Source organism: Cryptomeria japonica, chromosome 10 (assembly GCF_030272615.1).
Source record: "Cryptomeria japonica chromosome 10, Sugi_1.0, whole genome shotgun sequence".
Classification (NCBI taxonomy): domain Eukaryota; kingdom Viridiplantae; phylum Streptophyta; class Pinopsida; order Cupressales; family Cupressaceae; genus Cryptomeria; species Cryptomeria japonica.
This window is the reverse complement of record NC_081414.1, coordinates 451,316,734-451,328,612: the sequence shown is the minus strand read 5'-3', so window position 1 is coordinate 451,328,612 and position 11,879 is coordinate 451,316,734. Positions and strand designations below refer to the sequence as shown.

General features: G+C 36.4%; 1 protein-coding gene across 2 annotated transcripts in view; it reads right to left on the bottom strand.

Moving 5' to 3' along the window:
- Nucleotides 1–251: 251 nt before the first annotated feature.
- The window catches only part of LOC131067531 (probable protein phosphatase 2C 57), a 94,164-nt gene continuing 82,536 nt past the window's right edge, over nucleotides 252–11,879 (bottom strand). For both annotated transcript variants that reach the window (XM_058002570.2, XM_058002571.2), the window contains 2 exons: nucleotides 1,311–1,522; nucleotides 252–1,220 (listed from right to left, as the gene is read on the bottom strand). In XM_058002570.2, the coding sequence (XP_057858553.2) occupies nucleotides 647–1,220; nucleotides 1,311–1,522 (786 nt within the window). In that variant the 3' untranslated portion in view covers nucleotides 252–646. The remainder of the gene's footprint in view (nucleotides 1,221–1,310; nucleotides 1,523–11,879) is intronic.

The following is an 11,879-nucleotide window of genomic DNA, read 5'->3' as shown; positions in this document are numbered from 1 at the left end:
GCGTGAATAATCTCTATGAAAATATTGGTTTTAATTCCAACACACATTTCTATGTACAATTTGTGCTTCACATAAACTAATTCAGTTGACCCCTAAAATGCATTCAAATAGATGTGAAAAAATAGATTTAAAGAGTAGCTACTTTATGACAAGTGAAATAAAACAAGCATTATGAGTGGAAATCAGAGTAGATTCATCAATCTCCTGGAAAATATACTCTATGCATCCTGAATCAATATTACTATCCAAACTTAAAGAAGCAGCAGAAAAATAAAACTTGCAAAATAAAACTTGCACAATATTTACAGACGTTCTTAGACCAATCTTTAGATATTGCCTAATATTACGGCTATTGCTACAGAAATAAGAGGAACAGAGATACCAATGGATAGCAATATAATACATTGCCATCTCTAACAGAAGCAATCTCTGTTTGAAGAACATAGTTGAACAAAACTAGAAGAAGCAAAAAAAATTGCAAAACTTGCCTCATATGGTACAGTTCAACACCTTCCCAGCTACTATTCATCAACCCTATAAACTAAATCCTATTGTCCACCCATCCACAGGATGTCTATAAGCAACTTAGTTGCTATCATCCTTTTACCACAACATCGTTTACTAATTGTGCAATCAAATAGAGATTTTAATCGCGCAAACTGTCCAAATAGCTTTGCAGCCCACGCAATCCTTCAGCAGATATACTTCTCCGGACCGGTTGCCTGGGGGCAACAAGATTGGTGGGAGGCTCAGTATGGAAGCACACCACTACTACAGTAAGATTGTCAGCAGTCTTACGTTTTAATGCTTCATCTATAAGTTCCTTGCAGCACACAAGAGGATCATTATGTTCTTGTAGCTTCCTGCGTGCAAAGTCAACTGCATTTTGGCTTCTAAATACTTCCCAGAGGCCATCACAACCAATAATTAGAAACTCGTCTTCCTCTGTCAATGTTATCCGTTTCAGCTCTGGTTCTGCACTCAGAGGCCCCCTTGCACCAACACTGTTCGTTTTCATTCCTTCCATGTGCCAGTCACCAAGAGCTCTTGTAACAGTTAGATGCCCATTTAAATACCCATCATCAATATAGCCCCCAGATGCTTCAATACGTTTTCTCTCCCTAGAACAATCAGTATTGTGATCCCTGGACATTTCAATTGCCTTCCCTTGCCTTGACAACACAGCTCGACAATCGCCTGCATTTGCAACTAGCAAATACCTGTCGAAAAAAGCCTCAGAACAAAAAGATCAGTGTGTTGTCATTGCCAATATAGTATAGAACAAAGATTTTACACTCCAGTGCACATACCTTCCAAAAATCATTGCAACCAAAGCCGTGGTACCCGAAGAGAGACAAGTGTTGAGTGAGCATGCCTCAGCAAAAGCAGTATCTATATGCAAAAATGCCCTTCTCACAGCTTTTTCAACTTCTGAAGGAAAGTGCATATCTTTGACAATGAGGTTTGGTAATTTGTCACAAACAAACTGGGCAGCATGTTTCCCTCCATGTCCATCGAACACCTGAAATAAGAAAATTATTGCCAGTGCCAAGATAATGTAAAATAGCACATCATAGGAATCTTGAATTAGTAATCTACGTTTTAAGTCACCACAGGCTTCCATTGAAAGAAATGATAATCAAGCCAGTAAAGCTGAAATAGCAAAAGTAAGAGTTAGATGGGATACACTCAACCGCCATACCTGCATTTGAATTTTAATCTATATTTTTACCTTAGTCTACTTCCATGGGACAACTTGTTAAGCAATAAGATGGAAACAAATTGGATGATATGGTCTTCATAGTAACTAATATTTGGCTCATCTTTAGCAGGATTTGGCATCATAGCCTTCAGAAACATGAGACTGCAAACAACTCAGAAGAACCGAAGACAAGGAATCATTCAAATTGTCATGCTCTATCAGGTAGTCACCAGGCTTAAAAAATAATGGTAATCTAACAAAATCTTCCAAATCTGGGCGAGACAAGATACAGGAATTTGTGTATGTAAAAACACACATATACATATTGATATAATACATATACATATTGATATAATATATATACGTTGTACGTATAGACATAAATATATTATACTGAATTTAATATAAATATAATCAGGTACAACCACATCATTTTAAATTGATACAAGATACCACATAGCATCATCACAACTGTTGCCATGAATTTAAAGGGAGAATTAACACGAGCCAAAAACAACAATTTAGCAGGTGTGACCAAGAAGTAAAGCCTGAGCATTATCACAAGGAAGATCCAGGTTCAAATTATCGTGGGAATCATGTGGGCATAAATATAAAAATCAAACCCGTGGACTGGACCCTCCTTTATGTTCCAACTTGTAGGCTCCCTAGAAAAATAGTCATTATTATCAAAGTTTCAAAATAAATAAACCACACAAGAACTAACTGTATTAAAATGAACACTTAACAATTATAGACTATAGTCATTGAATCCCTGATGAACAGAATGGAGCTAGTAAGGCCATAAACCTTCAATGACTTAATAGCATCCAACTGAGTCGAGACTCCAAAAGGACAAGAAAAAGCATACATATAAAATGATTGGATCTTCCTGTATGATCACAAATCTTCTGCTCATGATCATTTGGTCATATTTTTATAAAAACCATATAAAACAACGTATGAGATGCAAGGCCATGCAGCTGTCATTGACAAGATCGTCCATATGCTACTTACTAGCAGAGAAGGCCAGTGGCAATCGTAAATTTAAAAACACGTGCTTTCAGATGAGGAAGACAATGATCAACTAAATGCCCTTCTCTTGGAAGATGAAATATTAAGTTTTTGGCGCTGTCTTTGTTCTTGGTTTATTTATATTCAGTGATTTATTCCCATACAGTATAAAATATCATTTCAAACCTGTCTTCTAGCCACTAATAGTCTGTTGGTTTGAATGCCTCCTCCATCATGTTCTGAAGGCTTGATGCGAACGGCAAAGATGTATTTGTTTATATGGGACGAGGTCCAGAATATACCAGCATAATTTCCATTGAAATACCAAATCTACATTTGTTTTGCTAGTTTACTAGATTTTTTATCAAATCCACATGACATTTCTGCCTTTCGTCATCACTTCTCTGTTTTTTAATGTTTTTCTTCTTAGTAGTATGGGATGGAATTCTTTAGAATATTTTTCCTTGTTCTTTTTGAAATGGTGCACAAGCAGGTTAGCTGCAAGAGATGTGATAGCTCGGGTCTCCATACCTGTCTAAAATAACAACCCAAAAAGATACATATCAAGTTAACAAAAGCTTTCATGCTACAAGCGACAAGTAAGAAACTCATTAAAACCATGAATGTAAATACGTTCATGTTAAAAAAGGAGGAGCCCATGGTTATAAATGATATAATGTTTATATAATTAAGATATTGGTTATTTGCGGAGTAAAACTTCCTACGTTGGGAATATGCAAATTTCCTGTTTACAATAAATATATTCTTTAGAAAAAATTATTATTAATGTGCTTTGTCTAAAATATGTTAAAATATCAAAAAATACAAACTATAAATGAAGATTTAATTAGAATACAGCATAAATGAGTACTCCCCAAACTTGGCCTATTCTGAACTAGAGAAGCAATCTGAGAAACACTTCCACAGGAAAAAGAGCCATTTCCTTGTTTCAATTTCTGTTAAAAACGATACGATTTAGAACATTAATTTTGAGTTGTAATTGACCAGTGTGTTTTTTTGTCATGACACGATGACCTCCACAAGTGGTCATTTACTCCAATAAGGCAAGCCGACCCATTAAGCACACAAGAATCTGTATTGTTATTATAGGTGGGAATATAATCCACTACTTTTAGAGCATTCAGTATCTTAAAAGTCAACCTAGTCTCACAATGCTAACCAATGTAAAATTAAACTAACTACAACATAAATAGAATCCACGACTTTGGGATGTTCACCCTCTAGCCTCTTTCCTCATTGGCAAAGCTTTTGAGTAAGTAATGTTTCAAAATTCTAGCCAATGGGCTTCTTTAGTTGGAATTTAAAATTTTGTGGGTTTGAACCAAAGATGCAAATATCGGGATTAAATCAGGCAAATCGCAATTTATTGTCGTCCATTTGCCCAACCGATTTAGTCACCAAATAAATTTCAGCCAATTTTTTCAGAAAAACTCGCGTGTCGTGGGGGAAAAAATCACGATTAAATCGCGCATAAAAAAAGGCCCGGAACCCTAAAAAGTTGTGTTAAGTTAAAAATAAAAAAAAGTTCACCATTTCATGTTTTCTAGGTTTGACACAAGTCACGCGACGCGAAATAGCAGACACTTAAGAGATTGATTTATTTTGTGGTCTAGACTCTACAATATGTATTTGACTCGAAAGTATTTAGAACTTGAACTTGTTTTTTGGTATATCACCAAGGTTGCATGGGTAAGGGGGTACTTGGAGACGTTGGAGACTGGTACCGGTACCGGTACGGCTATTTTTTCAAAATAGGAGACGGGGGTACTTGGAGATGCCAAATTGTTTTTAAATATAATTTAATAATTTATAGAAAATCTGAAAATATAATGACATTGAACTTTCAAAACAAGAATTAACATTCACTTTGAAGTTTAAGTACACAAATGTGAAATGAGTCAAATCAAAATGTCATACAAATGTCTGAAAATGGGGCTCATGTCGGTGGTTTTTGCTTCTGCCCATGCATCGCGTCAAACTTTTTGACTTTTGCACGTGTTATTTAGGTTGAAGATAGGAGGGTTCGTTGACGTGGAGTCTCCTATGTGTAGAGACGTATCCTGATGGGTCTCCGGTACGGGACACGCGTACCAGTCTCCAATATGCGTTCTAGGGGGTTGGGTACGGGTACCCATGCAACACAGTATATCACTATATGGTATGTATTTGACTCAAACTATGATTTATATATATGATGGAAACCAGTAATATGCTATTGTGTTCTATAAATTTAGTGTCTACATGTGTTTTTTTAGAATATTTTAAGAAATTATATATTTTCAAATGTTCGATAATTTTGCTGATTTATTGTCGATTTTTTCCCGATTTTTTGCCGATTAAGATATTTACATCTTTGGTTTGAACTGTGTTTTTAAGCCATCCAAAATGACCACAATGAATGATCATTTATTATAATGACATTATCCTATTTATATTGGTAGTGATTACAAGGCACACCAGCACCTCTAAACATTTGTTATTACTGTTGAGGATAGTGAATATAATGCACAGTTTTCGACACCTTCTAATCTATTTCCTCATTGGCGATACTTTAGATTATATAATTCCTCGTAACTCACCCTTGTCTCACAATTCTAACCAATGTGGAACAAACTCAAATATGAAACAAGGGTCTTACACAAGCAATTTGAACTAGAACTTAAATTTTGGAAAGAATCTAAAGACAATCGCCATGAGTAGTCATTTACTCTAGTAACATTCCAAGCATTTGTTCTTTTTTTTTTCCGTGGGGAACAATGGATATGTCAATTTTCACCCTCTAGCCTCTTTCCCTTTGGTAAAGCTTTTGGAGCAAGTGATGCCTTATAAGTCAACCATGCCTCATAATTCCATTCAATGTGAAATTAACACAACCACAACCCAAATAATGTCTTTTGTGTTTTAAGTATCGTAGCCTTTCACAAGCACTTTTAAATAGAATTTTTATTTTTTCTGGTATTCGTATTTTTATTATAATTTAAAGTCATCACAAGATAACCTCCATAGTTAGTTATAATATCTATGACTTATAAGTCACCCTAATCGCACACTTCTAACCAATGTGAAATTAACCCAAGTATAGCCCAAATGTATTGTGCTCAGTTTTGAAGTCTTTAACAAGCATTCTTAACTTGAACTTTAATTTTTTGTGAAATTTGACGTGTCCTAAAGTCACCTCAAGATGACCTCCATAAGTAGTCATTTACTCTAATGACAATTTTCCTCATATATCTTGATAATGATTACAAGGAAAGAGACCCACTTAGCACATAAACACTATTGATGGGGGAGTTTGCACTAACAATGCAGAATAAAATATACTTGGTATATCCTATCCTCTCTTAAATAAGGAAATCATAGATGTTGTATATTTGATCAAATAAAACAACCTTAGAGTTCCGGACGTCAAGTCTCACTTGGAATAAATCACTTAGGATGCGATTTGTTGGTAATCACAAAGGGACTTATGCATCTGACAAGCTAGTTTGCATCTGATATGGAAATCTAAGTGATGCTTTCTTCTCAAACTAGTTAAAATAACTTGGTTTATGGACATTGCTTGGCTTGTATACACAGATTAGGAAAGACAAACTTGTACTGTTAAGAAGCTTGGATCTTCACTAATCCATTGGAGGATAAACCTTTTGTTATGCAAATTTGGTATTTCAACTCGTTGGACATCATTTTGGATTTTGGATCCTAGAAATTAGGCCTTTGGAAGGTCCTCAGGAAACTTTGAACATGACACTTGGAAGGCCGATTGAAAACTTAGGATTTGGAAGGCTGAGCGGAACATTCTTTGATACTCAGTGCTAAGAACTCTTCTTGGAAGTTCAGTCACTGGAAAGGATCTTGGACAAATTTTGTTCTAAAAAGCAGATTTGGAACCCTTACTCTTAAACTTGGACTCTGGAATGCTACAAGGAAAACTTAGTCCTAGGAACATGCTTTGAATCTTCAGCCATTGGAAGGTCCTTTGGATTTGAAAACTCACCTTGAAACGGGTCTAGGAAGCCAATTAGGAAGATCTACTTGGGAACTCAGTTCTAGGAAAGCTGTTTGGATTCTGCACTTTGTTGTTCCATGAACTCAGATCTTTGAATCAATTTTGGACATGAGGCACTTGGAAATTTGGAACTTGACTTAGACCTGAGAACACCCCTTTGGAGCACTCGTACTTAGGAACCTGATTGGGAAATCTGACATTGGAGAGCTACCAAAAGGGAAAACTCAGACCTTGAAAGCTGATTTGGAAATCCACTTTGAAACTCGGGAAAAGGAAGGTATTTAGGAACTTGGGCACTTGAAAGTTGAAACTGCAATTAGTAAAATTCTGCTTTGAAGGCAAGTTCGGCCTAAGGAAGACCTCATGGAAAACCTAGCCTTGAACTCGGCTATTAAAACATAGTTTGAATTTCTGATCAAACTCAGTGCTTGGAACATGAAATGGATTACTTCCCAAACTCATCTTTTAGAAGGAAATTAAGAAATTCAGTGAGAAGGCACCGCATAAAAATCGATTTTGGATTTTCCTCAACAACTTCCTACCACCGAGTTTTGTGCCATATGAAATTTCCTCTCTCAAACTCAATCTTAGGAACAGTTTTAGGAATCTTAATATCCTTGCCACTACTGAGTTTTGCTGCAGACTTCTGATGAAACTCAGTGAAAGGAAGGTGAAGTGGAATTCAATCTTAGGAAGAAGTTTTGGATAAAATCCAAAAACCATTCCCATAGCCGAGTTTAGGCTTGACTTTGCATTGTTTCCCTTTGTTCAAAACACTCTTCTCAGGCCGAGTATGCTCATACCTTGGGCTTCTAAATTAGACTTTTGACTTGGGTTCTACAAAGGCTTTTGGGATAAAATCCAAACTCTTCTCCCATGGTGTGATGTCCCCATCTAAACAATCAAAACATGATAATGTCCGCTCTAAAATAGAATTTAATAATATATAATAATAATACAATTAAAATATAAAAATATATATATAAAACCAATTCCTTATATAGAAAGCCTTTTGACTGATTTCAGATGCATAAAACAATTCACATATAATTCAGATGCTATACCTCACACAGTGAATATTTTCTGATTATTTCTATTTTTAATCCTTGGAGCTGATATTTATATTTGGGGTCTTTGCCCAAGTCCTTGCGGGCCCCACTTCTCCCTTCTTAATGGCTGGTAGCTGAAGATAATGGAAGGACCCAAGAAAACACAAATAAGATTATTTCTATTTTTAATCCTTGGAGCTGATATTTATATTTGGGGTCTTTGCCCAAGTCCTTGCGGGCCCCACTTCTCCCTCCTTAATGGCTGGTAGCTGAAGATAATGGAAGAACCCAAGAAAACACAAATAAAAATTTCTCAACTCACTAATTCCTTGAGCTTGATTGCTGCTGCTGTTTTAAGTGTCTAGCATATCAAATGGTAATCTTTGTGGCAGACCAGATCTGACACATGTCAGAATGGTCTCCCTAGCAACAATATAAAGTCCTTCCAACTCTTCTGAAGTGAAATACGAATCACACACTGAGCCACATCACTTCTTGTCTTCATTCTCACACAACACAATTTTAAGGCATATCATTTTCTATCCTGTCGACAACGATAATCTTCAGAAATATTATTGGCCACGCTCAAGTATTCATTGGATGCCATAACACATAAGCCCAATCAGGAAAATATTCAGTCACCACGTAATTCATATAAACTATCTAACCGACAAATAACTAAATGGTGCGATTAAGCATCTAGTGTTTATTAACCTATTTGGATTTGAAGGCTAATCAATTACATAGTGAAGGGATGTGATCTAATCGATTATCATAAAGTTAATGAAATGGTGCGATCAAGGATAGATAAGAGAAGCGATTACAAAAAGACAAGAGACGTGTCTCTTTAGCACTATTCCTCATCATACATTAAGATGATTCGAATTCTTTCCAAGGGGGAATAATATCGGAATGTGACCAGACTATAATTTCCCATCGGGAATAGCAGCCATATCTCTCTACGCGATACTGCCATACTATTCATTGCTTGAACTAAAGTATAATACCTGCAACCACAATCCTATAGTTAATGATGACAGTGTCAAAACTTACATTTGAATAATCACAAATAGCAATTCAGTCAGTGTCCTAAATAAGTGTGTGGCATATACCCATTGTCTCATTCAAGATAAGTTCCATATCCCAAGCTATTCCTAGGCATATTTTTCAGTTAAATATTATAATAAAATGTGTTCAGTTTGATAAAATTATATTTATTAATATATTACAACTCTCACTCTAAGTTAAAAATGTTGTTTCAGGACTAAATGATGGTAAACCCCAAATGGGGACATTACACATGGCCCAGTTTATGCTGATTGTGCATTTTGTTTCTTTGTTCCTTGGCATCTTTCCTAAGCCAAGTTTGCTTCTACCTCGGGTTCCTTCACAAAAGATGGATGATAGGCGAAATCTTATGGTTCATTTCCATCATTGTTGTCTCAAACACTACAACTCCTCCATGTTCCCATATCTGATTTTGTTGACTGAATTCCGACATACTCTTATATCCAAGCCTACTCTTGAGACCATCCCAGGAAATTTCTTATAGAAAGTGCAATATGAAATCACTTTATCAAGTGACATATCCAAGCCTATTCTAGGTACTTAGAAAGGCTTTGTATACTCTTATATCCATCCCAAGAAATTTCTAGAAAGTGCAATATAAAATCACTTTATAATTCATTTAATCCTTATAACCTCAAAAAGTTATATATTTAAATATTCAATTATTTCAAGCACTTTAGGAAAAAGGTTAAATGTCCAACATTTAAAACTGACTACACAAGAATGATATCAATGATGAATGATGATAACCGAACTTGACTGGGTGACTTACTACAAATAGGGGCTCTCTCTAAGAATCTTTCAGAACACATCAGAAGCCAAAAATGACATTGGAAAGTGCCCACTGAGTCCTCTCAACCATTGAGATTGTTGGCAACATCAAATAGCCACTCTGATAAGGCCAACACGCACCCGGCACCCGGCACCCGGAAATCCAAAGCCAACTACAAAGCAAGAGAACCCAAAAATGGGGACATTACAGTCCCCCCTTATCAAATATTGTTTGTCCTCGTGCAATGCCAACTCAACCCCAAAATCACCAAACTAAAACCAAATATGATCCCAAGGTCCCAAGTCAACATAGGAGGTCTACAGCACCATCTACTCAAAGCACTATCCTGCTAAACACCTCTACAAAAGACCACCAGAAAAACTATCTTAAAGAAGAGAAATCAAATACCACAAATACTCGATGAACTCCTTAGAGAAGTGCTCTTCGACGAACCAATACCATAGGAGCAAGCTCAAAATAGTCAATATGAGTGCTCTTTTTAACACCTTGCACTCTCAAATAATGATTGTCACTGAAATCTAAACTGTTGTCCCAAACACAAATGCAAGCCAAATATAAGCAATAACAATAATTTGGTGCCAGAACATCCAAAAAACACTGAGATTGGTTAGCCAAACCTATTATCCTCTCCATCTTAGGCCCAAAACTAACCTTGATAATGAGCTGACTGGACCGAAATTTCTCAAATCTGCAACCATGCAAGTTTGAGTTTTAAAGATACAATGTTTGCAAACAAAAACAATCACTGCAATTCTAAATAGTCTTGGCCAAGATGAAATTATTGATCATGCCCTTGGCTAGAAATGTCTTCCCAAAAGTCACCAACTCGGTAGGATTAACAAAAACAATCACTGCAATTCTAAATAGTCTTGGCCAAGATGAAATTATTGATCATGCCCTTGGCTAGAAATTTCTGCCCAAAAGTCACCAACTCGGTAGGATGCCAAGTTTTACTCATAACCTCTCTCTAGTCCACTTGCAAGAACTCAAATGGACTCATACGAAGACTAACATAAGAGGTAACAGCAACATTATTATCAATTTTTAGGCCCATGTCTTCCCATAGGATGCTTCTTCCATCATCATTGGTTACTAATAACCCCAGAAAAAGATCTTGTGCAAAGATACCAACAAAAAGAGTGACTCCGCCATGCTGATGTTGCGCTAAACTGATTTCCATGTGGTCCCCACTGAGAGCACATTTGATGACGCTTGTAAATTTAACATCAACAGTACCCACCTCACCAAAATAGTACTCATTTCCTTGTGGTAAACCCGCAAGGTCAACCATCAACCCATAATGATTCAATCCACAATAGTCCACTATAGGAAGTAAACCATCAATGATCTTGGGTGGCCCAATAATCAATTTGGCTGGTATCACCTCATAATCACACACCACACCTAGATCCCACATCTCACTTGTGTCATTGAGAACAAGAGCCATCTCATCATCCAACTCAAGGAGTGGACTATCTAAAGTCAAATCAATACTCATCACAAATTGTGGGTTATCAACAAACTGGAAAGTATTCCCACTTTCTGACTTAGACCAACCATCCTGTTTATCTGAAAACTGCCAAATTAGAACTCTGCTCTTAAGTCAAAGTTTTCTTTCATTTGGTCAAGCTCTGCAATCGCATGCTTGAGTTCTATTGTCTTTTGATTGTTTTCTTGTTCCTTGAACTATTCAGTGACAACAAGCTGATTTTCTGCTTCTAGAAGAGTCATTTGCGTATTCAAAAAGGCCTCCTTAGTATCTTTCAGCTCCAAGACGACCTTATTAACTTCATCCTCTTTCCTTTCAATGCATCATCAAACACTCCAGCAATCTTGAAGATTTGATCCCTGTCTAAAAGTAATTGCAAATAATCAGATTTCATTGTCCGCAAAGCGTTTTTTACCACCAATCCACAAGAGAAAAATCACCTTCCATGTTATTCTGTCTCCTCTCAATATGGTCCTTCCAGTAGAGATCTTCAATCATCTGGTGAGTTTCAAACAAATGAACTAAGGCTGCAACAATCAAATCTTCAGTGACCTTCAGCTGATTCTTCAAACTATGTGTCTCAAAATCATCATCTGGAAATACCATTTTCTGATTGGTCCTCCAAATCAGCTCCCTTTAATGTCACCTACCTTACTTAGTTTAGGCTCACAAATTAGGACAGCCCCTTGGTCAAAAGGAAATTCACCAACTGCTGCAATAATTTCAGATTCATATGATAA